Below are 26569 nucleotides of genomic sequence, written 5' to 3'. Positions count from 1 at the left end.
TGCACACCACCCTCTTCGGAGATGCTAGCTTCGCGGAGCAGGATCCTATTCGGTGCCTTGCGTGCTCGTCACGACGTCGACGCGGTGTGCACACCCTCGCCTTGAGCTACGTCTCAGTATCGAGCTCAACAGGATGTACGTCCTTCATTTTGAGCTTCGTGCAGCGACGTTGAGTTTGACGTTCAACGACCCTTGTCATCGGGAAGCGCCCCGGTGCTGTTGTACTTGCAGGGAGCTCGAGCGAGGCAATGAGATGGTGGCCCACTACTCCATCCCAAGATCACCTGACTAGCAATACATGCGGGAAGTCTGCTTGGCCGTCGAATCAATCTGTAGACGCGCGTGATAGCCCCGGCGCCTAATACGGACAAGATTCCTCTGACAGGCGGGCACCAGCGGGCAGCGGCACGGCTGTAGAGTAGGTGTTCGGCGGAATTGAGGATGTCAAAGTCCGAAAGTAGACAGGGCTGGACATTGCAACATGATGATGACAGCAGCAAGTCATGGGTCCGTGATCGAGTAGCCGCCGGCCTGGATCAGCGTGGTTGGGATTGCGTTCGAAGCCACGCTGTGGAGGGAGATTGAACTGCTGCATGCAACAGGAGACAGTTGATCCTGAACCGAGGGCGTCGAAGGCCGAATGCTTATGTCTGCCATCGCAATTCCACGTGAAGGCCCGGCGGGAGAGGATCTTGCTGTTCTAGACGTAGCAGCTGCCGGAAGGGGGCATGTGTCGAATTATGAAGCGGCCAATGAGGAGGCGAAGACGGGCATCTCATCTTCCAGCGTCGTCGCGGGCGGGGAGGTTGTCAAGGCCCGCGAGATGGAGCGGACCGTGGGACGCCGTTCGACGACGTTCCATCGTGTTGTTGCGTGTTGGGGGGCGCTCAGTGGCCGCGAGCAGTTCTCTTCTTCGCTGGCGGGCCGCAAGGAAGGCCTGACGGACGCCAAAAACGGTCGGCATCGGCTGACTGTCTCGAGAAGTGGCAGTTTGAGGCGGGCGTGTACGAGCGGGAAGGCTCTCTTGTCAGGCAGCCTTTTGCTGAGCGAAACACGCAGATGGATCGTCTGGTCGGGCGTGGCAGAGTCGATGGCAGCAGCGTGCTGTGCCGGCGTTGTTCCATCCTGCCGACGCTATGACCTGGCCCTGCTAGGCGTTGCATGCACGTCGCCGTCGAATAGAAGCCGGATTTGCCTCTCTCGACGCCTGAGTGGCCTCCGCGACCTGCACGCACGCCTATGGCCGTGCTCAACCCATCTTCCTCCGCCGCTGCTGTGCGCTCTGGCGGCGATGCATGGCGTCTGTCGCCGGCTGCTCGGCCACTCACCAACAACGACGACTCCTGGGGCAGGCTCAGCTCAGCGGCGTCGCGTGGGGACAAGAAACCAACACGATGCTGCTGCTACCACCACCTCCCCTCGCGCTCCCTCTCGCCGTGCTCTTCTCGCACAACACATCCATCAGTTCAGAAAGATGCGCACCGACGCCACATTCTCCCATTCATTTCACCACCAACATCCGCACGTTTAGCTTTGGCCAAGGACCGCCTCTCGGCCCAAGGATCTGATCTGCTGCAACCGCTGGGCCTGCCGTTCGCCTTCCCCACAGCCGCGTGAGAAGCGCCGCCTCTGGATGACTGAGACTGGCACTACTGCTCCGACTGCGCGGCGCCCATCAGGTATATACAGGCTCTGTATGTCACCGCGACGCACTGCTGCACCTCTCCGCCCAATGCTCGCCCGCCACGTCGCACCGCACCCCTCGTCGCCCTGATTGCCAGTGGCGTCTCAGCTTTGCGCAGGTCCAGCGTGCGTCAACGTCCACTCGGTAAGCCCGCTGTCCGTGGCGGTGCTGCGTCGACTACTGCACGCATCGAACGGCCGCCGCTGGCCAGTCGCCAGTGCCGAAATTCTATCTTGGGAACGACCTCCAACATCATACCAAAAGGTGCCTCTACTCTTGTCGCGTGCTCTTAGTCTCGTCCCTTCTCGGTTTATTCCTTTGGGCTCGAAAGCGCTGGCCGCTGACGACCGTCGTTGAACGTAGTAGCGCTTTTTGCCCCCATGCCCCGACACAAGACACGCCGTAATCGACACCGGATACGACCTCTCCGACTACCTCGTACATGGCCTCATGAGCTCCGTCGCCCCGTTCACGAACACCGCGCATAATCCAGGCTTGACGGGTGTGTTGCGCATGGTCGCGGCCACCCGCCATGTCATCCCTCCGAGCACACTTCAGAAACCACGCTCAGCAACAAGACGATCCGACCACATCCCAACCTCCGAAGCCTACCAGCCGCATCCCTACCAAGTCTGTCGCCCCCGACGGTGGCAAGCAGAAGAAGCCTGTACAGCATGTGTCCAAGCTGGCCAAGCGCTCCAGCAGGAGCATCAAATCCCCCGAGCCCAGCCTCAAGAGTAGCACGACGAGGACGGCGACACCGGTGACAGCAGTGGCGCAAACCCCCGTTGGCTCCAGCAGAGGAATCTCTGTGCCACCGTCGGGTTCCACGGTACCTGCTGCGCCGCCCAATATGCGCACTCCCTCTCTAGTCTCGGGATCTTCAGTGTCGACTTTTGATAGTCCACGGTCCGCTCTGCGCCGAAAGCCGTCTGGTGCTATTGACAAGTATGCCGCCCAAAAGCGGGCAGAGTCGACGGGGGCAATAGCAATGGACAGAGCAGCGATGCACAGTAGAAACGACTCGAGTCGCGAAGAGTTCGACGATACCGTGCTTGGCATCTCTATACCACCGACCTTCCCTTACGACGAGCAAGATCAGAATGCAGCGCTAGACTTCTACGACCAGAGCATTACCCGCGACTTCACACCGCCCATATACGGTGCTTATGCGCCGTCAGCTACACCATCGACACGGTACACCGACTCTCCCTTCAGCCATGTGCCAACGCCGAGCTCAGCTTCGTCATACTCTCCGGGTCTGGTTGTAACGACAGGTAATGCGCCAAGACCGCGACAGCCCAGCAGTCCTACGCACAGCAGACCCCCAGTCAGTGGACGACCTCCTACGAAGGATGAAGCATCTCGATTGGGCCTTCCTCCTGTTCGTGAATCCTCCACATCGTCTTCGAATTCTACTGTACGACCTGAGGTGAAGTTGGCGCATGCGAGGAAGGAGCAAGCACGACGAGCCCAGAATACGCTTTCGCCGACGACCTCAAACGATGAGCGAACGACATCACCAAATAGCCGACACCGAAAAGACGTCTCTACATCCTCAGCACGGCCATCAATCCAAGTACCACCAGAGCTTGCTCATCTCAATGTGGAGCCGCCGCCAAGGACTTCACTCCCAAGATCCCCGCCACCTTCCAGACCTAGTCGAGAAGGCACAGCCAATATTGCAGACATGAACAAACCTTCGCCAGTCGTGCAGAGCGATCTGCCGCGCCTTTACACGACTTACCACAAGCGAACGCCTTCTCAGGAAACTCCGACCTCTGCGAGCTCGCCAAGCTTCAAGTCGCGATTCGGATTCTCTTCACGTTCCTCGTCTAGGAATGAATCTCGCATAGATTCTGCAATCTCGCCACCACCTGGAGCTCGACAATTTCACAGAAGTGCCACTCCTGAAGTTCAGAGTAAAGATGGTGCCAAACTTCAACGGAAAGACTCGCCGGCTGTATCTGCCCCCAGCACTGCCAAGCCTCCTCGATTCGGCTTCTTCTCTCGCAAACCTAAAGCAGAATCCATCAAGACCACCGAGAAGCCGAAGCGTCAACCCAGCAAGGGACCTGCAGCGGGCACAGGCCACGAAGGCTATGGACGATTTGGCGTTCGTGGGCGAAGCGGGAGCATGTCAAGCAGTGCCGGGTTTCGATCACCAAGCACGGACAGTGGAAGGAGCAATGCGGCTCGACCACCTCCACCAACGGCGCGCAAAAGCAGCATCGGCAGTAAGAATGGGTCTGAGCTCGATGACTTTCTCAGAGAGCGTCTCACTCCTGTCATATTGCGTGGGAGTGGTAGTACGTTCAGCAATACGGCCTCCAGCTCCGACCTTCCGGGCACGAGCCTACATCCGGCATCTTCGAAGTCATCGTCCTTGGACAGTCTTCCGGCTCCGCAACTTCTGCCGTCCGTCATGTCTGAGTCCCGCGACCAATCACCAATGAAAAGGCCGCCGCTCGCAAGGCGCATGCCTTCTGACAGCTCTGAGGATGACATGTCGGCGAGATACCCCAGTCTTGCCACACGCCGTTCTCTGACACGAATGTCTTCTGCAGACAGTCGATCACCGGTGCGGGTGCCACCACCTATCAACACCAACTTATCGCATCACAATGCACCTTTGGACAGCTACGATGCAGAAACATCCGCGTGGCCACAGACAGACAGCTCTTTCCCTCCAACTGAAGATGCTTTCCATGGCAGAGAGGGACACTGGCTGGCCTCGCCCATCAGCGATTCTCCAGTCACGCCAAGTCGCAAATGGAACTTCTTTCAGCGTGTCACGGCCTCGCCTCGATCCAAGGGCAAGGAAAGGGCAGTTGAGAGACCCATTGAACCGGAAGTTGCTGCAAGGCAGCCGCCGCCTAGGAACGTGGTGCATTATGGGATGCTAGGGCCTGTTGAACCGATTGCTCTGGATGAGGTGGAGCGCATCGCTCAGGAGAATGAAACGTCCGCGGATGACTCAATGTCAGAGTCCAACGGACCGCACAAGATGGTGCCTTATGAGCGGAGACATACCAGCCTGTTGCCATCGCCACCAAGGGCTGACTACAGCAGCGACTCTGCCTTCAGAGCCAAACCCTTACCACCAAGGATCACGGTTGACCGACAAGACTCTTCAGAGTCGCCTGAGCTACTGCGTGCGCAGCCAGCATTCGCTCATCAGACTGCGAATGTGGTCAATATCTCTCGCTCGCCGCAGGAGTCGTTCAACCCTGTCTTTGCCGCACCTCCAACATTCGTCACTGACCGATCAGAGATTGTGAGTACTCCAGAGGCGCAGCAACGGCCGTTCGGGTCTCCTGAACCTCAAAATGGATCTCCACGACAACCGAGACTGTCACCAGTTGGTAGGATCCCTGCCGTGGTCTCTCGACGTGATCGCGATAGGAAACTTCCCGACAACTCGTTTTCGCGACCTTTCGCTCGCACCCAGCCAAGGCCAAGTGTCAAGCCTCCTGGGTCCGTGTACAGCCAGATTCGAGAGATGGCGAGCCCGATCGAGTCGAACTCGCAACCTGTGTCTTCCACCAGTACCCGCTCTGACGGCAACTCTCTCGATCCGAAGAGCAGCACATTCACCAACCCGCCAAGTACCTCGACGAACCGTACGAGCATGGACATCCACGCTCAAAGTGAGTTCTTCACTTTCCCTCCTAGGAAGAACTCCGAGCAGTCGTACTCAACAAGTTCCGGGCATCCCAGCTGGATGACCGCTCTGTACACGCAACCACCGCAGCAAGAGGATGTCTGGAACGAGTATAACGACTTCCTGGATGAAGTTATGCCGCTCAAGACGCCTACCACGGGATCATCTCTTGGCGCTCCGTTCCAATATTCTAGCATGCTGTTCGACGCTGCTTCCACTCCTACAGTTGTTGGCGTGCCGCCATCGTCGCAGCTGCCACCTCTTCCAGAGCCTCACGCCAACCAAGCTGTGCTGAGCGTACCGCAGCAGATCTCGCAATTCTTGCAGCCATCTTCTTCACCAATGACTCCGGATACGATCTATGGCTTCATCGGCGGTTATGGCAACCGAAGTACAAGCACTCTCTACTCTCAGGGTCGTAACAGCATTGTGGATCAGCGAGCCAGTACCTATCAACCTGCACGCATCACTCCGCCAGGCTCCAGAAATAGCGTTGCATCATCGGTGCATAGCAAAGGCTCGAGGCATTCTCGAGCAGCCTCTTTGCCGCAGGGCCATGCACCTAGCTCGCAGTCGGGCTTGGCTGCCACTAGACGGCCCGTACGTGATGCCCAGCTTGTAAACATCGCGGAGATACCTGGCCATGAGCAAGGTGCTTCGCCGAGCTTGCGAATTGGCGCATTGATGACCAGCAAGTGGTTGTCTTTTGGACGTGTGCTTTTCAGTCCTGCACACAACGAGACACACCTAGCTCATGAACCAAAGGTCCTGGTGGTTGATGGACTCAGCAGCGACTGGTCATACTATGTCGCTCTCTCTTATCCTGCGGCAGAGGTCTACAACCTCACGCCAAGCATGCCTGGATCGCCCTCCTTCTCCTGGCCTGACTCGAACGAGAAGCCGCCACGCAATCATCGCCAGATCCCTCTTGTCTCGATTTCGACACCGTTCCCATTTCCAAAAGGCTTCTTTACATCGGTTGTCTTCAGATTCCCCAAGGCAACTACCGAGCAAAACTATGCGGCTTGCATTTCAGAGTGCAAGCGTGTGTTGCGACCTGGCGGCTACTTGGAAGTGGCTATCTTGGACCTTGACCTCATGAACATGGGGACAAAGGCAAGGCGAGCAGTACGCGGGTTGAAGACCAGGATGCAGCAACGGGATCCGGAGGTGTGCTTGAGGAATCTCAGCGACATCTTGGTTTGTCAAATCGGCCGACGAGGGTTCGAAGCCGTTCAACGCTGCATTGTTGGCGTGCCTGCCGCTGGTAGGATTCCAAGAAGTCAAGACATTAGCAGTGTCAGCTCAGGCTCCTCTGGAAAGCCCGTCTGGCATCGAGAAGCTCGCAGCAGCAAGAGCCAAGAGTTCAGTCTCGCAGATTTGCTTGAAGACTCCCGCAACAACCAATTCGGATCTGGCAAAAGCAATGATGAGACCATCACCAAAATGGTTGCGAAAGTTGGTCGGTGGTGGTATTCCACCTGCTACGAAAAGGCCTTACTGCCCACCGATCAAAGTATTTGGGCCGACCCTACCTTACTCCGCGAATGTGAAAAGCAAGGCACCAGCTTCAGGCTGTTGATATGCCATGCACAGAAGCCGACACAGACACGCCGGCGAACGGTCAGTGTGTGACCGAGATTCAACACCCAGTATCCCTCCCCACTCAAACGAAACCTCTCGCTACGATATGATTCAACAGACGGCTGGACCTAATCTGCGACATAATTGGGATGATATGTTTTATTTCGATCGTTGTTTGTTTCTGGAGCGTTCGAGCAAGCGACGTGTTTGATTTTTGAATTTTTCGTATCTCATGGATCTAATGTCTCTCATCTCTCTATGTACGTGTGACTCGCTGCGGCGAAGGACGAACGATCTTGCTTGCATTGCATGGCGGCTTTGGGGGAAACGGGGATGATGGCAGACGCATATGGCCTCACGGCCAACGGGCTCACGCCTGGGAACGACTCACACCGCAATGATTCTTAGATGGCATCGCGAAATGGACTGGATGGGGAGCGATGACTTTGATGCATGCATGATACCTACAAGAGGCTTAGCTGGGATGTATAGTCGAATGAGTCAATGGGAACAGGTCTATCATTTTCACAGTGACATCTAGTCACCTTCCTCTTTGCGATTGTTCCTGATCATGCCCTGGACTGACTGGAATGGTGCTCGACTTTCAACGGCATTGGAGAGTGACTCATGGTGTATCATTGCCAGGATGCATCCCCTTGACGACAACCGCTGTAGTATAGCTCTGGAACCAGCTCCGACCTCACTTCACCTCTCCAATGCCGAGCTCCGTCGTGATATATAAAGCTTCAGGAAAGATCTCAACAATGGACATCCATCCAACGAGCCCACAGACGCCCTTTCCATGACCACCAACCTCACCATGTCTTCCTCCTCCTCCACCACCACCACCAACCAAAACCTCCGCATCCGCGACCTAGGCTACTCCCCCGGCATCCACTCCCCAGGCCCCTCCAACTCCATCCTCGATGTCCCCGGCGTTCACGTCTCCCAAATTACGGTCCCGACCTCCAACAACCTCCCCTCATGGTCCTCCGCCGTCAAAGGCGCCACGATCATCACCCCACGACCCCCAAAGGAGTTCTACAAGCCCTGCGCGGCGGGGATTTTCACGTTCAACGGCAATGGGGAGATGACGGGGGCGAATCAGATAAGGGATTGGGGGTTTGTTAATATGCCGATTGCTTGTATTACCAACCCCCCAAAAACATGGTTTGGATGGATGGACTGATTCGATGTGTGTAGTTACGAATAGTCTCTCCTGCGGCAGCCTCTTCAACGGCATCTGGGACTGGGTGCTCGATCAGCAGGACGCGATGAAGTGGAGTCCGTTGGATAAGGCTCGTCATTATGGGACTCCTGTCGTGGGCGAGACGTCGGATTGGCTGGTTAATAGTGTCATTCGGGAGAGTCGGCTCAGCGAGGCGGATATCAGGAAATGTTTTGAGGGGTTGAAGAGTAGGGAGGATGGGGAGCCGTGCAGGAGGGTCAGTTTGGGGGTGGGGCGGGGATGACTTGTGTGAGTTTCTTTCACTTCAATCTCACACATTGTTTTTAGGCTAAGCGATGACTGATTATGAATTTCTAGCACCACCACGCCGGCGGTACAGGCACCTCCTCGCGCCTCGTCGGGGGCGGCGAAGGCAGCGCGCGAGCCTACACCCTCGGCGTCCTGGTGCAGACCAACTACGGCCACCTGATCGACCTCACCGTCGGCGGCATCCCCGTGGGCAAAATCCTCCTCAAAGAACGCCAGACCGCCTCAGCGACCACAACAGACCAAGGCACAGACGTGCACGCCCCTGAGCCGGCGAAGCGCTGGGAAGATATGGGCGGCCGCACGCAAGACGGCTCCATCGTCATCCTCGTCGTCACCGACGCCCCCCTCGCCACACACCAACTACAGCGCCTTGCGCGGCACGTCACCGTCGGCCTCGGGCAGGTCGGCAGCTACGGCATCGGCCGCACGCACTCGGGGGATATCTTCGTCGCCATCTCGACGGCGGAGCAAGGGCCTGAGCAGTTGGAGGGGACGAAGATGAAGCATATGAACCCGACGCAGACGTATACGAACGAGGTGGTCAAGAACGAGAGTATTGATCCTTTCTTTTATGCGTGTGCTGAGGCGGTCGAGGAGGCGATTTTGAATAGTCTTGTTGGGGGACGGGAGGGGGTTGTGGGTATGGATGAGAAGACGAGGGTGGAGGGGTTTCCTGTTGAGAAGGTTAGGGAGATTTTGGAGAGGTATCTTGTTCAGGTTTGATAGGGAACAGATAGTAAGAAAGGAACATTCATTTGTGTGCACCACGCTTGTGTTTATACCGCATACTATTTGTCTCTCCAAACCCGTGCACCATCCTTTTTATGCCAATACAGAAAACAGTGAAGCGAAACCGTGGTTGTTCAAGCCGAGCGGGACCTGCATCATCTAACGTACACTTGATGTTTTCGCGATTTAAGCGGTGATGTCGGACTCAGAATAAATGCAGTACGAGCTGGGACCGGCGCTGCCCTTGGTCGGCTCGTCGCCGGTGTCGTTGCCCTCGAACTCCTGGCAGATGGTCTCGACGCCGGTGGCTTTGATGTTGGTGAAGGTTGCGGTGTCGCCGTAGTTGGAGTTGATGCCTGGGGAGTTGTTGTTAGCATAGGTCTTGGGAGAAAGACGTAGAAAGCTAGACTGAAAACTTACCGGCAAGGATGTCACCAGAGGAAGCATCTATGTCGTCGAAGACTACGTGTCTTTCGGTCATCGAGTCACAGTTGCCGCATGAACGGTACAGCTTGCCGAAGTCAGAGACGGTGAAGCCAGAGACAGAGAGGGTTCCACCCCCATTGTGCTGGAGAACCTTGTCCTCCTGTCAAAACATAAATCGTTGGCATCACTCAATGAGAACGCGTATGTGTTGAGTATAATAAACTTACAGCTGTGGAGGCACCGCCGCCAGTGATGGTAGTAGTCTCGCCGGCGGCCTGTTCCTTGATAGTGAAGGCATCCTCGCAGACCTTGCTCCACCAGACGTTGGTGAGAGTGCACGAACCGAAGCAGTGGACACCCTCGATCTGGTTGGGGCCAATGATGACGTTGCTCAGGGTTGCTCCGGCCTCGAGCTCGAAGACGGCGTCGCTGTCACCACCCTCGGATTGGCCAGTGCAGTCAACACCGCGGTCGAAGGAGACCATGCCTCCGTCGAACGTCTCGCCTGCAGCGATGGTCTGGACGGCAGAGAGGACAGAGGTGCCGGAGGAAGCTGGGATGGAGCCACCGGACGCGGCGCCACTGTCAGAGCCGCTGGCGGCAGAGGTAACGGGAGCTGAGGCAGCGGCGGAAGAGGCGGACTCAGTCTCATCAGAGCTGGAGGCGGATGAAGTCGCAGTTGCAGTCTCCTCGTCATCGCTGGAAGAAGACTCCTCCTCCTCAGAGCTCTCTTCTTCCTCGTCCGAAGAGGACGACTCCTCCTCTTCATCCTCATCGTCGTCTGCAGCAGCCCTGTCGATGACGCTGGAGGGTCCAGTGCTGGTTGGGAAGGCTATGGCAGAGGTAGCAGTGGCGAAGCCAACGCCAGTTCCAGGAATTGGCGCGACACCGGTACCTGGCGCACCCCAGCCACCCTCAGGGCCATTAGGGAAGGCCCAGTGAGGAGCGGCTTGGCCACCGATGGCCAAAGCCAGGAGAGTTGCGGTGAAAGCGTACTGCATGTTTGTTGTTGTGGGTTGTGTAAAGACCGGTGCGGACTCGAGAGATCCTGTCTCAAAGAGAGTGTGCTGTGGTAAAATGAAAGACTAGCGACCTGTCGCTATGCTGGAAAAGAAACGCTTGACTGGAGCTGGGAGTTGTGATTTGCTCTGGAGAAAAGAATCGTACTCACCTGGACGCGGACGTTGTCTTTATAGCCTTCTCTCTGCTCTTCAACCCCCGATGACCGCTTCTGATGGCCTGTCAATGTGACAGCCTTAGTCCAGCAGGCGTGGCACGATGGCAGTGCACGATAGGAGGCCCAACAATCTTCCGATGCATGGTTGCTACGCGCTCATTGAAACAGAACAGTGAGAGTCTGATGGACAGCCAAGAAGACCAAGACGACGGAAGGGCGGCCAAGACTGTTTAAAGTGAATCTGTCGTGTTGTGCAGTGCATTTCACACGCCACGTGCATGCAATAGGTATCCACTGCATAATATATTTCAAACAACGTCCAGATGCGGACGATGTACCTGAGACGGACGACGCCGTGCAAGCGAGGCTGGTGGAGCCTGCCGAACCCGTTTCATGTTTGCCGAACCGAGTCTAGAAAGAATTCGGTCTCGGGCCTGGGTCTTTAATCTGATGCTGGATAGACGCAGAATATCTGTTCACGGCTGCAGATTGATGATGTTGCGAGACCGGGCGGGTAGTTTTGCGCGTCCTGCTTTCTCGAGTAGAGGAGCAAAGACTTTGTCTCCACTGGAAGCTGGCCTATTCAGTCTAACCGAATCTTCGCCGGATATTGAAGCTGGACAGGTTTTCCTGCACGTGTGTGGGCCTGTCATTTCTGCAAACAGAAGGCGAGAGTTGTATCGAAAGATAGGGAGGCTGCCTCTGATCTGGTTGGTCTGTTTGACCCGGCACATGTTCTGCTGTACTGCACGTGGAGTCGGCTCCTGCCTTGGGGTTGCACTGAGTCTTTCGATCGAGACACCCACCGCTGGCAATCATACGGTGTCACCCTCAAACAATAAGTCGTTCGAATTTTTCCATTGTCCCGATGAGATGGCCGTAGCATGCACAACATTCGATGACGCGCTGCTGATGGCCTTCTGTCCATGTTCGTGGTCTGGCTTTCAATCTCTGGAGTTCCGAAGTTGACGACTTCTGTGTGCGATTGTGATTGAGGCTTGAGAACAACATCAAGTTCTTCCGCCGATGAGGTAGTACAGGTTGATGATGAGGATGAGGATGACGAGGGCGTGAAGTTGATGTCGTGGGCAAACAAGGTTTGCACTTCGGTCCAGTCCGTGTCTCACATTCTCGACCTCACTCCATCGAGACGCTTGACAAGGGCAACAATGTATCGAAGCACCACACCATCTTTAGTCATGGCGACGTTCAATCGCTCCCATCACCAGAACGGTAGTCCTTGCGAAGAGCTCGATCAATCCCTCCGTCGAGATCCGCCAGTGCAACTGATCCGGGGCAATGAGCGATGGCGGCCTCGCCTTCAAGAATGATGGGTGCCTTTGCGAAAAGTCCAAACTCGCTGAGATCATTTCCGAATCATACAGCTCTGATGTTCCTTGAGACATGGCGGAAATCCAGAATGGGCAGCACGAGTACAACGGGCCTCACAGGTAAGCATCCACAGCCGTTCAGTCCATCAGATCATCCCTCTCAGACACCGATAGCTCTGAGGAGAACACCCGCCTCGACTTCCAACACAATGCCCTCCGCACAGTGATGGGCAACAAGACCCTCCACGCCACCCTCCCCTCCCCACCCACCAAAATCCTCGACATAGGCTGCGGCACCGGCGTAGTCACCCTCGAACTAGCAGAGAAATTCCCCTCAGCAGAGATTATAGCCATCGACATAATCAAGCCAATCCACCCCATCGAAAAATTAAAAAACGTCCGTTTCCTTCAAGGGAAATTCGCAGACTTCATCGCCGACGGCACCCTCCAACCTGCCTCCTTCGACTACATCTTCTCCCGCCTCCTAATCCTCGGAATCACGGACTGGAAAGCGCAGACCTCCCGCGTCTTCAACCTCCTCAGGCCCGGCACGGGAATCTACGAAGCCCAAGACCTCTCCTGGAACATTTTCGACAAAGAAGGGCAGGTAGTCTTCGATCAATTCCCCATCTTCGTCCTCATGGTTGAAAACGCTGCGGCGAAAGGCTTGGATACTTTCTGTGGCGATCACCATCCGAAATATCTGGGAGATGCTGGGTTCGAGGATGTTCAGCACGAATCATTTCCCTGGACGTTGCAGTATTGGCCCGAGAGGCCGGAGACATATGCGCTCTCGTACATGTTTCAAGAAGGGGGATCGAAGGCTTTCCGCATGACGGTCCTGGACAAACTGCTGGGGGAGAGCGGCAGGTACACGTCCGAACAGATGGAGACGTATAAGGCGGGGTTTGAGAAGATGGCGCAAGATTTTCCAGAGGGGACGCATCAGCCTTTCTCCGTGACTTGGGGGCGGAAGCCAGCTTGATTGTGTGATGTGAAGAATCAATCGATCGATCATACTGGTTATGTAGTTAAAGACTTATGTCTGGGTATCTCACAAAAATCACAAAGAAGTTCCAATGCCATCGTTAGTCTTTCTCTCGTGTCATATCAACGCCGTTCTGTTGTTTAGACCTTGTAAATCTTCGCGGCAGCTGGTGCAATACTCTGCGAAGTCAGCGCCAAGATCTGAGCCCAAGGTCGTCTCTGTACGAGCGTTCTTGCCATCTTTCTTGCCAGTGTCTCGACGTCTTCGAACCATGCCTTCGATCTTGGCACACTTCTTCTCTTCAGAGCGTACCCAGTCTTCCCATTCAGCCAGAACGACGTCGCGCTCCACCCGGTTCACAACACGCAGAGCCACCAGTAAGTCGTGCCGATACCGTGCTAATGCGTCTCGAGACCGGTGGATTCGAGTGCGAGTTGGACTGGCAGTTGAGGACAAGGCGTCCGTGGACGAGAGAAGCTGTTCGCTAAACGTGGTCCTACACGTCTTTTCGCTGTCCTCGTGGGCTGGGATAAAAGGCGCAAGCGTATCATTCTGCATGGAGCTAGTATCGATGAGTTGTTCGATGTCGCTCAGATAGACCGCCTTGCTCAAGTTCGGGCTCGGCACGACCCCGATTTTGGCCATGAATTTTGCGGCGGAGCGGTCATGATACCACACCAGTCCGTCTCGATATCCGTGCCAGGTGTTGTAGAGGGCGGAAATAGCCAAGACTGTTACCAGGAGTCCGTGTGCAGTACAAAGGCCCAATATGCCCTTGCCAATAGCAACCAGTACATCGAACGTCATGCTGAAGAGACTGAGCACCTTTGCGAAGAGATCGTTCGACACAAGCCGGAATAGTGTAATCGGCTGGCTTTGTCCAACCTGTACTACAGGCAGCGTCTCTTTCGAGACTTGAGAACTGTCGAGCTTCGCGGATTGTGTGGAATGGCCAACGTTTCCGAAGATTTCTATGGCCTTGTTCGTCTTGCTGTGGTTGCCAAGCTTTGCGACTTGATCCATCGCCACCGTCGTGATATCGAGAGCATCTGCTTCCAATGAATTGAAGGCTTGTCGTTCAATCAGATGCTTGAGATAGCCGAATGGACCGGGCTTGCGCCAGACAAGATTCTGGAATATGGCAAGCTTGCAGCGTGATTTGGCGGAATGAGTAATGACATACTTCGTCAACAGCGTAAATGAGGTTGCGTATGGCAATCGCCATGGGTATTTTTCGTTCGTCACAACATAGCAAAGATGATCGTTGTAGATGTCGATCGCCTGAGTGTCCGCCATCGGTGTCCTGTGATCCTGGCTTGAGAACTTCCTTGACCAATGGCCGCCTTCTGTTTTGGTCCATGGGGTCTGTACAATTTTGTCGGCCCAGCGATTGCAGTAAAGCAGTTGGAATACTGCGCTCTTGTCGCCGAACATGACGTGAAACAATGCCTTGGCACTGACATTAAAATCGCGAGATATGCCTGCTTGCATGCCCTGAGGGGAGTAGACAACAGCCTGGTTTGGTAGCTTGAATTTTTGGATCTCCCTGCCAGTCCTTGCAGTCTCGCCGTAGAGGTTTCCATCGATCCGCAGATTTGCCTTTAGATTCCTCTCTCTTCGTCGCTGTGGTGTACTTGGATCGCCAGCAGGTGTATCTTCGGCGTCATATGCGACATCTTCCCAGCTTTCAACACTGGAGCTTCGCCGAGGCTCTTCTACCTCTAGCTTGATAAGTGTTTTCAACACTTCCTCGAGTGATGCCGGCTCTTCAGCATCCGCATTCCGCACAAGAAATTTGAGCCGACGTTGCAACAGCTTCAAAGGCTCCAAAAAGACTTTGATGGTGATGCGGCGGGCATCGTCTTGGCGATTGCCTTCCTTGAGATGCAGGTACAGAAAATCGCAGTCACGGCCAGGTGCGGCCGTGACCTCGCTGATAGAGCTCAGGCTCACGCCAGTGATCAAGACCAATCCTAAATGGTTCGAGAAGAAGTAAATGTCGTTCGTGGTGACGTACACACGACCTGGAAACTCTTGTTGCTCGTTGGGGTTCCATGTAGCACGAAACACGAGCACGACCTTGTCGCGCTTGTGGACATTGGGAAAGAGCATGCGGAATTGAGCGTTCTGTGCCTTGAGTGGGAGAGGGTAATAGTTGGGATACTCGTCGGTACCATCTTCTGTAGCCTGCTTCGTCGTTGAAAGGCTCGGTGTTCCAATGCTGAGATTTTTGCGATGGGAGGGTGAAGTGCTAAACTCTGTCAAAGGTTCCATCTGTTTTGGAGGCTCATTCATGCCGTCCATGATGATTGAATCGTCCTGCGAGATGGACATTGCGCGTGTTGGCGTGCTGCTGGGTTGTGGATTTGGTCTCCTCAGCTTCGCGTCGTCGCCGAGTCGATTGACATATCCCCAATTACTACTACCCCAGATGTTAGAGGTGATACCTGCTGGCATGCCTGAGCCGTCTGCCCGTCCAAGGCCGACGCCCCGTTCCCCATTAACGATCACTGCTGTAGCGCTGAGATTGGTGGCAGCCGGTGGATTGGCTAGCGTCGAGGGTGCGAGGCTACTCGTAGGAATCGTGAAATTGCGCCTTAAGCCGTCTGTGGTTGGTGGCGGAGGAGCGCCAGGCCCGACTGGCAGGATGTTGTGGCTTGCAGATATAAGACTTGCAATGCCACTGGGTGCTGGGGCTTGGTTGGGCTGCGATGTCGCCGTGGATCGTTTGTGAAGATCCAGCTTCTGGATGATGCGTGCTGCATGATCTCGGGTGCCTTCACGAATGCCATCACTGTCCTTTTCGAGGCTCATGACACGGCGAGCAGGGTTGATGTCGAAGCTGGCACGTGTGGCAAGCCCCGTGCCTTCACGCTCTGGCACAGAAAGACCAGCATCCTCACTTCCTTGCGGAACATGCCCTTCACCGACTTTGGCAGCAAATTCGGGGGCAACAGGCGGACTGATGGCAAAGGCTGCATCGACCCCTGGAATCTGAGATGACGCCTCGGTGCTTGCAGGGTCTTCAAGAGCCTTCCTTTTCGCGACCTCGAATGCGCTGATCCACTCGGTGAGTTCTTGTTGCGTCTCAGCCTGCAGGACGATGCTTTGATCTTTCGTCTTGACTTCGAAGCAGAACCTACGCTCCTCTTGGAATGCCGGCCTTACACTGCAGAGTAGCACACCAGTCTTCTCGCTTTCTTCTACACCACCTGACCTTGCACCTTGAATGAGCCAACCAAAGATGCCGTTCTTGACGAAGAACCATCTTCGAGACCAGATAGTTCTTGCTGGCTTGCCTGTGACCGTTCGAAGAAACAGCCATCCGTGTTTCTCTGACTTCTCCTGGCCAGTCTTCCCAGGTCCAGCGGCAGATGACGCCCCAGTCCCTAGGTAAGGAACTGTCGAAGCGGCGTAGTCCTCCAATTCGCGCGACGGCCTTTGTTTCTGTTCTGCACTCTCTTCGATCTGTCGTCTTGCTACGAGCAGCTCCCGCTTGAATGCTCGCTCAGAGTTCTCCATTTCTTTGCTCCACCCTTTTATACGATCCATCTCGCTGCTCCATTTCGAGAATGCAACCGAGCCAGCGTCTCTTGCAGAACGCATCTCTTTCCACTGATCTGTGAAAATCTTCACAATAAGCTTGTCCAGCGACGCTCGCAGCTGTGGTGCTTGGACGCAGAAATCCATGCTCGACTTCAAATATGCCTTTCGAGCCTCGTGGAGCTGGAATGCGTCCTCGCGTAGTGATGAAGCTTCCTTGCTCTTGCTTTGAGCGAGGTAACGATTGATGACGGTGTCGAAGTTTCTCTGGGTGGTGTCCATGGATCGTCTAGCATCTTTGAAAGTACGGAGCTCGTTGTTCAGAAACGACTTGATTGGATCGACAACTGCAGTGTCATATCGTTTGATGCCACGCAATGTGTTGTTCCAAAACTCCCTCGCACCCTCTCCATACCTTCGCATCGCCAAAAGAGTGTAGTCATGGTCCAAGACAGCCTCGCTAATCTGTGCTGGAGGCGTAGACTGCGACAAGAACGAGTTGACAGCGCTCTCTAGAGACGACACTTCTGCGACTAATTTCGACGCCGCCTTGACATATCCGTCCAGCCATCGCTCCACGGCATCGATGTTGTCGGCGAAGTGCAGGGCAGTGGCTCGGAAGGTGGGCGAATCGAGAGCAGCCTCTTTGATGCCCACGGGAATGAGGTTGAGCGCCGGGTCGACTGGCTGGACGGCAGCCGTGTTATCTGCCATGGCGGAGTGGTGGAAGGGGCATCTGCACACGAGTTTGAGCCAGATGAGTGTGATGTTTCGAGAGCCGTTTGGATGTTGATGTCGTCGGCAACATGCAGCTAAACACCGAGAACGCTAGTGAGCCGGGGCCATGTGCCTCAGGCAGCATTTCGGCTTGACTTCACTTCACTTCCTCCAACAAAATACACCAACCACACGGCACCTGGAATCGCGATGTCTAGTCATCAACTCGGCCGCTGGAAGTGTGTTCTATGCCACGAGGCATCAAATCTTACAACAAGGACGCTAGATCTGGATCAAGGCTCACCCGAGGCTGCAATCTCATGTCTTGCGCACCGAACATCTTCGAATGGAGCGCATCTGAAGCGAGAGGCACTTTACACTGCCGCATGGACAGTACATTGTGAAACGCGAGAGATGGAAGATTGACGTAAGCTTCCAACTCTTGCAGATAGAAAACGCTGTCTCTATCATAAAACTAAGAACATATGATAATCTGAGTGCGGAAGTAGGATGCAGGATCGAGATGAGGTAGTTGAAATGAGTGTCTCTGTATTAATCTCTCAGAGTGCCGCTCATGCGCCATGTGCCAGGTACTTGTGTCTGTTATCAGAGCCTTTGAAATGGCAGCCAGCTCTGCAGCCTCGTAAGGTTACTGTGGTCTCGTTCAGGACCAGCTCTTGGTGCATTCTGGTTGAGCACCTCAGGATGACAGGAGCCGATATAACGGATTGGCTCCGAGGAGCCAGTGACTGGTTTATAATCGTACAAAGGGACAGGAAACAATTGGGCCACTCACTGTTGACATTCTTGCCATCAGGTGCGTAACGTAGAATCTGGAGCCAATTGTCGGGGGCAACTCCACCGTCACAGTGCATGTGGTCTTGGCCTCCATCCTCGGTGCTGCTTCCGGTCCAGATATCGATCCAGATGCCATCGCATCCGCTGCAGATGTCTTCATGGCGTAGAGATGCTTGTTCGTGTAGGCATCCCAGATGATCTCACACTGGTCGTACGGACCATCCTCGGCGGCAGCAAATGTGACTAGGTCGTCCTACAATGTAATTAGATAGCGACTCGTACCTCAACATAGTGGACTCTTACGTATGGCCCACAGCTACCCGGGTTGTATCCTCTGCTGCAGTCGAAGCTAATGTCGGCTCCTGCAGGAGTGTTTCCGGCGTCTCGACAAGAGGTCAGCGACATGACATCATTGTGATGGCTGCAATGTGACATCAGCATCAGGACTGACGGGTTGGCTGGCCCTCGTGGTCAAGGCTACGAAGACTAGCCAACCCTGTCTCCTTTCAGACCCTCTATTTGTCGCTATACCCATTTGCTAGGGCTTAAGGCAGTGATTGTCGCGTGTGTGCGTGTGCATGTGTGTGTAGTAGCATGTTTTGCTGCGCTAACGCTTCGCTGATTACTGATCTAACTAAATGTTAACGAAACTTTATCAAAGGAGCGCCTGAGTGGAGGCAGAGCCAACCCGTTAGCTGCAACATAGTCTGACCAAATTGGTTAGCGTCACTTCACGTGTTTCTTGGCACTGCTCACCTGCTACATTAGGTTAGTCTATTCACTAGATCGAACGTGATTAGTTCGATGTCACAACGCCGATGGCCTTTGCTCCGCAACAACGATCGACTGCATATGCGGCGTGACCTCGTACTTTCAGGATGATGCAACCTCGTACATTCTTGTGGCCCTAAAGAACACATCAGGTAGAACGTGTCGAGTATATATATCGCGGCGAAATGGAGGTGTCCAAGACTGGAGTCATCAATTCCAACCCTTTTCTTGACATCCCTCAACATGCGAGCAACTACCGCCGCGCGCATTTTGGCATTCGCCTCCTTCTCCTATGATCCTGTCTGCGGCAGTCTACTTCTTCGTGATCTAAATCCCGAATGTGCTCCCGGCGGTAATTTCAATCTGAACCCATGGCAGCTACAGCTTCCGACTGGACCGCCCAACAATCCAACTCAGATTCCTCCGTCCCAGCTCGTGGGTTGCGATGGATATACGGACTCCCACTTCTTCACAGACGCCCAAGGTGATGGATCCATGGTAATGCAGGCTCCAGGGTCCAACTCAGGATGCACCAAGTTCGTAGAGAGCGCCCATTGCCGCACCGAATTCACCGAGATCACGGGAGACTGGGACCCATTCGCCAGCGTCAACCGAATGATGGTGCAGATGAAAGCGATCCGAGGCAGCAACATATGTGTGGGCCAGCTGTTCCAAGCGGGTGGCGCACCCAACAAGCCTTTGGCCGAAATCTATTACTACAGCGATGGCACGTTCCATGTTGGCAACCCGCAGACTCCTCCAGGAGGCAATCAAGTGTTGCAGACGCTCCAGGGCGTGAATGTGCCACATAACCAGATCTTCAAGATGGAGCTGCGATATGAAGAAGGCGTTGCCAGTATTAGCATCAATGACGGGGGTTTTATCAAACTAAATAAGAAGTTTGACCCGCCGAGAGCGTTTTTCAAGACGGGCAATTATAATCAGGCCGACGATGACGCCTCTGTCCATGTATATAGCTTGGACGTACAGCATGAAGCATGAGTACGACTCCCAAGACTCGCAGATAGCATATCCAAAGGACAGAGTCCCGCTGAAATGCTGTCTCATAAAATCTGCTTCGACTCGATGGTCCACGTATCATGTAAGCACTAATCTCTGTTGTTTACACTTTCAAAACTCAGTGTACGAGCCTCCAAGGCGTGTGACAGCATCTGACAAGGTCAGATTAAGACATTCTCTTTCTGCCATAGTCATGGGCCAACGTTTCGGATTACTCAAGGGGCGAGTTTTGTAGAAGAGCGCAAGATGGCGAGGCCATCTGCCAAGGGAGAGTGGCCAGAGAGTATTCGTACGCAACCTCGAACACCAAGGCCTGTTGATTGTATCATTTGGAAGTGGACGACGTAGTCGAGCGAAGCGTAAAGCTAAACACCAAGTGCGCTAGTGAGCTGTGGCCTGTGCGTTGCTCTTTGTATGCCTGAGGCTGCAACGGACATCATCCGCGAGCAGGGAGCTTCCAAGCTTGTCTTTTCACAACGAAGTCCACCAACGCCGCCTCTGCTTCCGTCTCCTCCCACCGCAGCCCGTCATGCTGCGAATCGCCGTTGCTCGGAGCGCGGGCCTCCAGCAAGGCGTCCGTCTGGGTCTGCGTCGCCAATGGCAGCCCGCGCAGATGCTCGTGGTACGCAGCCCGACCAAAACATTGAGGCCCTTTTTAATTGATTGTACAGAGAGGCTACGCCGACGAACGACCCACCGACAAGACAGTCTTGCCTGGCATTCAGACTGGTACTGTCGCTGGTGTTCCCCAAGCACCGATCGAGGCCACCGCAACCCATAATCCCACGCAGACCAACATGTCGCCCAACGAACCGCCCAAACCCCCGCCAACGCCGCCGACACCCGCCGAAGTCAAGTCAAACGCACCGGCTCCCTCTACAAACACTGGCAATCTTCCCCCAACAGGTACTGGCACTGCGAAGACCGGCCCATCCTCTGCGCCACCACCACCGCCAAAGAAGCGCCGCCGATTCCGATCCCTCTTCTTGACTCTGATACTACTTTCTGCGCTGGGGTACGCTGGCGGCGTTTACTATTCGCTTGTCAATGACAATTTCCACGACTTCTTCACCGAATACGTTCCATTCGGCGAGGATGCCGTAGCCTATTTTGAAGAGCGAGAATACCGTAGACGTTTCCCAGCACGCGAAATTCAAGGCAGGACATGGCCCCAGACTCGCGGCGAGAACAAGGTCACAATCGCACGTCAAAGCGGCGTCAATCCTCGTGTAGCGGATGAAAACGACAATGCGGGCGCGGACTTGGCCCAGAAGGGCAGACATACCAGCGCGGTGGAGGATAACAAGGCCAAGCCTGCAGAGTCGAAGAAGCCGGAACCAACGAAGGGAGAGAAGCCTGAGGTCACCCACAAACTGTTGCCCAAGAAGGATGAGAAACCAGTCATCGCCTCTGCAGAGCCTAAGCCAACTCCCCCGGCCGCATCTCTAGTGGACAACCAGAACATTGCGGAGGGACAAGAACGTGCTGTGCAAGAGCTGGTCAAGCTGGTCAACAACATCATCACTGCAGTCAATGCGTCGCCGGAGGCACCCAAATACGCCAACACCATTGCTTCTGCAAAGACCGACTTGGACAAGGTTATTGGCGAGATCAAGATTCTGCGGGATCAAACTGCTCAGGAAGCCGACACTCAGATCAAGAACGCGCATCTCGAATTCGATAATGCCGCAAAAGAGCTAGTGCGGCGGCTGGAAAGTGAAATGCGCGAACAAGAGACCAGATGGCGAGAAGAATATGAGCAGGAACGCGAGACGCTCAGCACGAGTTATCAGCAAAAGCTCTCTGCCGAACTTGATGCCGCAAAGAAGGTGTTGGAGCAAAAGAACCAGAACGCTCTGCTGGAGCAAGAGATCTCGCTTCAGAAGAAGTTCGTGGACAGTGTCAAGGCCAAAGTCGAGGAGGAGCGCAGTGGCCGTCTGGCCGAGCTTGACGAACTCTCCAGCAATGTTGAAGAGCTTGAGAAGCTTACCTCACAGTGGAACGAGGTCGTCGATACTACCCTGCAGACCCAGCACTTGCAAGTGGCTCTTGAGGCTCTACGAGCCAAGCTGCAAGAAACAGATCACCCAACGCCATTCATCAACGAGCTCGTTGCCCTTAAGGAGGTCAGCAAGAACGACGAAGTTGTCAGCGCTGCTATTGCTTCGATAAATCCTGCAGCCTACCAGCGAGGTGTCCCATCAGCTGCATCGCTCATCGACCGATTCAGGAGAGTGGCAACTGAAGTGCGAAAAGCCTCTCTTCTCCCTGAAGATGCCGGTGTTGCCAGTCATGCCGCAAGCGCTGTTCTTTCAAGGCTTATGTTCCAGAAGAAGAGCGATCGTGGACTGCCTGAGGGTGATGATGTCGAGGCTACGCTGGCGCGAACAGAAGTCTTGCTCGAGGAAGGAGACTTGGATGCTGCGGCGCGAGAGATGAACGGGCTCAAGGGCTGGGCCGGTGTGCTTTCGCGGGATTGGGTCACCGAATGCAGGAGGGTGCTGGAAGTCAGGCAAGCTGTTGATGTAAGTGGTCCTCTCTCTCTCTCTCTCTCTCTCTCTCTCGTTGTTCCTTCGCATCGCTAACTTTCTCGACCAGGTCATTGCAACCGAAGCCCGACTTAAAAGCTTGCTCGTGGATTAGAGGTCTTGTTCACCACAGCTTTCCCACGTCCTAACCTTTGTAGCATATCCATCCTAGTACCTCAAAGACTTGTGTATAGTCATAGAAGAAAGACAATCAAAGTTTCCTAAAAGCTTGCATTACACCGACTTCACTTCTTCAAGTACCAAGCCAAATCAGCATCCGGATCATACTCTCGCATCGTCCGTCCATTACCCATAAAGCGAAACCTGTTACGACTGCGGTACGTGATATTGAAGTCTTCTGGCCGGATGTGCTCGATCATATCGTGATAGCTGAGGACGCTCCCGGCCCAAACCGCCGTGACCCTCCCGTCCGTTCGATGATTCTTATACCACTGCCAAAAACCATATGTCAGTACAATCTCTCTCACACACGCACTCAGACGAGAAGTAAAAGACAAACGTCTCGAACTTACACTCTGACACCCTCCACTCCACGCCAACCTCTGCATAACCTCATCACTATAACTATTAAACTCCTCCAGCACCTCCCCCTTGACATCCACGCACTTGATATCCTCCTCGAGAAACTTCTGGATCCACTGGCAGATGTAATCGGCACTCCAACCTAATCCCGCCATTAGGCTTCCGTGGCCGACGGGCGCGTTGGGCCCGCTGAAGGTGAAGAAGTTGGGGAAGTTTGTCACGCAGAGGGAGAGGTAGGATTTGGGTTCGTGTTGGAAGAGGGTGGAGAGGGAGGTTTGGTGTCGGCCGAGGAGGGGGAAGGGTGGGCGGTGCGAGACGTCGAAGCCGGTTGCGCAGATTAGGGCGTCGAGGAGGTGGTGGGTGCCGTCTTTGGTGTGGAGGCCTGTGGAGGTGATGTGGGAGACGGGGTCGGTGACGAGGGACACGTTGGGCCGGGTGAATGATTCGAGGTAGCCGGCTGTCCAGCGGTGAAGTGTTAGCAGGTTGGTTTCGCACGGGGGTGTCAAATTAAGGGGATAATAATACGTACGTCCTGGTGTTGCTCGTCGGCACCCAACCTCATAGTCAGGTGTCAATTTTCTCGCCAACTCCTCGTTATTCCCCAGCTTCTCCTTCATCTGGTCGGCCGTGAACTTGCGCCCTGCTATCTGTGCATCCGAATCTTTCACAAACATATCAAAAGCACGATTGGATCCGGCCTGTATCTTCTTCCGATGAGCCTTCAACTCCTTGGGATCGTCTCGAAATCTCTGCTTCTCTTCTTCAGTGTAGTAATATTGCGTCTTGCCACCAATGATTCCGGCCCCGAGACCAGCGGTGATATACGTTGGATGGCGAATGAAGTTAGTTAAGTGTGCGGCCTTCTCAACGACCAGGGGGATGATCTGGATCGCAGAGCTGCCGTTTCCTATGACACCCAATCGTTTACCCGTTGAATCGAACGAACTATCCCAGGCAGCTGAGTGCATGAGATCACCCTTAAAGTCATGTAATCCAGGAATCGACGGCCAACGCCATTTGGACAAAAACCCTACGGCGGAAACGAATATGTCAACCGAATCTTCCACAACACCGCCTTTAGTCTCCATCTTGAGATCCCACTTCCCGCGATCTTCATCCCATTGCGCGTGTGAAACTCGATGTCCGCATTTCACGTCTCGATCAAGTTGATACTTGGCGACAGTCTTTTTGAAGTACTCCAAGATCTCGCCACCAGATGCGTAGAAGGCACTCCAGTTTGGATTAGGTTCGAAAGGAAACGTGTAAATATGAGCCGGGACATCGCAGGCCACTCCCGGATACGTATTCACAAGCCAGGTGCCGCCCATGTCCTCGTTGGCTTCGTAGATGACAAGTTCTGTGAGATCGCTCAGGGTGTCTTTCCATTCGTAGTAGAGTTTATAGGCGAGGTTCATGGCAGCGATTCCGGCTCCGATGCAGGCGATTCTTAGCTTCCTAGTTGGTGTTTTCAAGGGCTTCTTGTACATTGGGATCCAGGTGTCTGGTAGAGGCTCGCCATATCGTTCTGGGGGGTTGGGTCGTTCGCCGTTTGCTTCGTCTGGATTTCCGTTGAGGACTAAGGTTGGATCTCGCGACATCATCTGGTCAAAGTTGGACCATCAGCACTGTGATGCCAATGGGTCTTAGAGGGGCAGTAAATACCTCCTCTCTGGACTTTGGTGCTCCTCCCATATTCAGCGCCATGTTGGAGCTTGACCCGTCTATCAACTTAGATTGCGTCTCAATGCTCTTGTCCGGGGAAATTGCGTTGAGAAGTTTTGGAGAAGCCGAGAACGACGCAGTGTTGAAAGTAGGACATCAAAAGAATACTAAGATGCTTCAAACCTGTCTGCCGTATATCCGATTTACCTCTATGATGCGCGTGCTGAGGAGCTGCTGCGTGGTAGCCGAAGAGAGGGGTGGCATCTCCAATGGATTGTCATCAGTGGACTAGAGCGAGCATTACAATAGCATCGCTTATGGATCATCCCTTTGCAAGGGAGTCTGACGGGCGATAGAGCACTACCTGATGTGGCGAGTGCGAGCGAGCAACAAGGCGTGTCGTTGAAAGAAGGATGGGATGCGACTCGGAGCCACGACCACGGCCGTGGATTTGGTCTGTTGCTGTGGAGCCGGCTTCTTGCAGCAAAAACACTCGGCCCTTGCACAAGCACAAGTGACTCGAGACATCACTTCTCAATGTCGACCTCGCCGAAGCGCAAGCTCGATACCATAGCCGACGAACAACCTCTTAAGAAGACGAAGATGCACACGAATGGGCATACCGACGATGACGAAGAAATGGCCGAAGAGATCCCCTTCCAAAAGCCAACCCCCGATTCACAGATCAACCACGCCGCCGCGATAGCATACTGGTCAACCACACCCGCCACCGTCGATGGAGTACTCGGCGGATACCCGCAAGTCAGTCGCGTAGACCTCCAAGGCTCAGCGAACTTCCTCGCGAAACTGCGGCGCCAATCGAAGCACTTCCCACCCTCCAAGGGCAAATTGAGAACAGTTGCAGATTGCGGTGCGGGGATAGGCAGGATTACGAAGGGATTTTTGCAGAATGTGGCGGAGACGGTGGATATCGTGGAGCCGGTCACTTCGTTCACTGATCAGGTCAAGGACGAGCCTTGTGTTGGGAAGATCTACAACGTGGGGTTGGAGGAATGGAAGCCAGACAACGGCGTCGTATATGATGTCGTGTGGAATCAGTGGTGCGTTGGACAGCTCACCGATGCGCAATTGGTCGAGTACCTACGACGATTACCTGCGGTGGTGGAAGAAGGGGGTTGGATCGTGGTCAAGGAGAACCTGAGCAACAACTACGTGGGGGAAGATGTCTACGACGAAACCGATAGCAGCGTGACGAGGACGGACGACAAGTTTCGGAAGCTTTTCGAGGAAGCTGGATTGCGGATCGTCCTTACGGAGCTGCAGAAGGGGTTCCCAAAGTCGCTGTACCCAGTGAGGGCATATGCTTTGCAGCCGAAGTAGATGTCGAGATTCCAGGCGGATACAGACCTCAGAAGAGCTCAGGCTTAGCAGTCGGCCGAAGCTGCGGTCAATATGGACGTATTCGCAAGACTAAATGAGGAGGTGCACGGTTGTAAACCCACGTAGTCGAGACACCTTCATAGGTCGATGAGGACACATAAAAGATAAGAGGCGCTATCATTGAAGATGACTAGCATCGTGGCGATGACGGAGGAGCAGAAAGAACACCATGGCTCAAAATGCATGGTCATTAGCAGCGTCCGGACAATCGTGTGTTGTGCTCAATCCTGCCTTCACGGTTCCGCTTGTATGAGGACTTCATCTCTCCGATCAATACGAAACGACCGAGACCTGGATCGTAGACGGCTGATGAGTGACCGGTACGAACATTACACCTTGAGCGGCGTTAGAGACATCATACACAACATCTTCTCCACATGCACACAGGGTCATCTCGTCTACGCACCGAGTTCTCGGGACATTAACTTCCAGACCACAACACGCTCCATCAGACTTCATCGTCACGAAACCAGAGAAGGGCACCTATAGCAGACAGCATGGAGCC

The 26569-nt window shown here is 54.4% G+C and overlaps 10 protein-coding genes across 10 annotated transcripts; 6 read left to right on the top strand and 4 right to left on the bottom strand.

Annotated features, from left to right (window-relative positions):
* Positions 1–2216: 2216 nt before the first annotated feature.
* Positions 2217–6983, top strand: M409DRAFT_59980 (uncharacterized protein; the record flags this gene model as incomplete). The annotated part of the gene is made up of 1 exon (XM_033814342.1): positions 2217–6983. One exon carries the CDS (start codon positions 2217–2219, stop codon positions 6981–6983), a length of 4767 nt encoding a protein of 1588 aa, XP_033661395.1.
* A 769-nt stretch (positions 6984–7752) lies between these two features.
* On the top strand, positions 7753–9153 carry M409DRAFT_29126 (uncharacterized protein; the record flags this gene model as incomplete). Its single annotated transcript, XM_033809321.1, has 3 exons — positions 7753–8077; positions 8136–8377; positions 8479–9153. The coding sequence occupies 3 exons, from the start codon at positions 7753–7755 to the stop codon at positions 9151–9153; spliced, it is 1242 nt and encodes a 413-aa protein (XP_033661394.1).
* A 192-nt stretch (positions 9154–9345) lies between these two features.
* Positions 9346–10586, bottom strand: M409DRAFT_70460 (polysaccharide lyase family 3 protein; the record flags this gene model as incomplete). The annotated part of the gene is made up of 3 exons (XM_033818742.1): positions 9346–9515; positions 9580–9745; positions 9813–10586. The coding sequence occupies 3 exons, from the start codon at positions 10584–10586 to the stop codon at positions 9346–9348; spliced, it is 1110 nt and encodes a 369-aa protein (XP_033661393.1).
* A 1580-nt stretch (positions 10587–12166) lies between these two features.
* On the top strand, positions 12167–13078 carry M409DRAFT_29124 (uncharacterized protein; the record flags this gene model as incomplete). The annotated part of the gene is made up of 2 exons (XM_033809320.1): positions 12167–12213; positions 12268–13078. 2 exons carry the CDS (start codon positions 12167–12169, stop codon positions 13076–13078), a joined length of 858 nt encoding a protein of 285 aa, XP_033661392.1.
* Positions 13079–13198: 120 nt separating this feature from the next.
* On the bottom strand, positions 13199–17338 carry M409DRAFT_70459 (uncharacterized protein; the record flags this gene model as incomplete). The annotated part of the gene is made up of 1 exon (XM_033818741.1): positions 13199–17338. The coding sequence occupies one exon, from the start codon at positions 17336–17338 to the stop codon at positions 13199–13201; it is 4140 nt and encodes a 1379-aa protein (XP_033661391.1).
* A 757-nt stretch (positions 17339–18095) lies between these two features.
* Positions 18096–18544, bottom strand: M409DRAFT_29122 (uncharacterized protein; the record flags this gene model as incomplete). Its single annotated transcript, XM_033809319.1, has 2 exons — positions 18096–18392; positions 18443–18544. The coding sequence occupies 2 exons, from the start codon at positions 18542–18544 to the stop codon at positions 18096–18098; spliced, it is 399 nt and encodes a 132-aa protein (XP_033661390.1).
* Positions 18545–19153: 609 nt separating this feature from the next.
* Positions 19154–19912, top strand: M409DRAFT_29121 (polysaccharide lyase family 7 protein; the record flags this gene model as incomplete). Its single annotated transcript, XM_033809318.1, has 1 exon — positions 19154–19912. One exon carries the CDS (start codon positions 19154–19156, stop codon positions 19910–19912), a length of 759 nt encoding a protein of 252 aa, XP_033661389.1.
* A 547-nt stretch (positions 19913–20459) lies between these two features.
* M409DRAFT_29120 (uncharacterized protein) lies at positions 20460–22573 on the top strand (the record flags this gene model as incomplete). The annotated part of the gene is made up of 3 exons (XM_033809317.1): positions 20460–20552; positions 20602–22455; positions 22529–22573. The coding sequence occupies 3 exons, from the start codon at positions 20460–20462 to the stop codon at positions 22571–22573; spliced, it is 1992 nt and encodes a 663-aa protein (XP_033661388.1).
* Positions 22574–22703: 130 nt separating this feature from the next.
* Positions 22704–24599, bottom strand: M409DRAFT_70457 (uncharacterized protein; the record flags this gene model as incomplete). The annotated part of the gene is made up of 3 exons (XM_033818740.1): positions 22704–22910; positions 22992–23458; positions 23531–24599. 3 exons carry the CDS (start codon positions 24597–24599, stop codon positions 22704–22706), a joined length of 1743 nt encoding a protein of 580 aa, XP_033661387.1.
* Positions 24600–25200: 601 nt separating this feature from the next.
* Positions 25201–26004, top strand: M409DRAFT_59972 (uncharacterized protein; the record flags this gene model as incomplete). Its single annotated transcript, XM_033814341.1, has 1 exon — positions 25201–26004. The coding sequence occupies one exon, from the start codon at positions 25201–25203 to the stop codon at positions 26002–26004; it is 804 nt and encodes a 267-aa protein (XP_033661386.1).
* Between the last annotated feature and the right edge of the window lie 565 nt (positions 26005–26569).

Source organism: Zasmidium cellare (assembly GCF_010093935.1).
Source record: "Zasmidium cellare ATCC 36951 unplaced genomic scaffold M409scaffold_48, whole genome shotgun sequence".
Taxonomy (NCBI): domain Eukaryota; kingdom Fungi; phylum Ascomycota; class Dothideomycetes; order Mycosphaerellales; family Mycosphaerellaceae; genus Zasmidium; species Zasmidium cellare.
The sequence above is the reverse complement of the archived record's forward strand: the minus strand, read 5'-3'. Positions and strand labels throughout refer to the sequence as shown.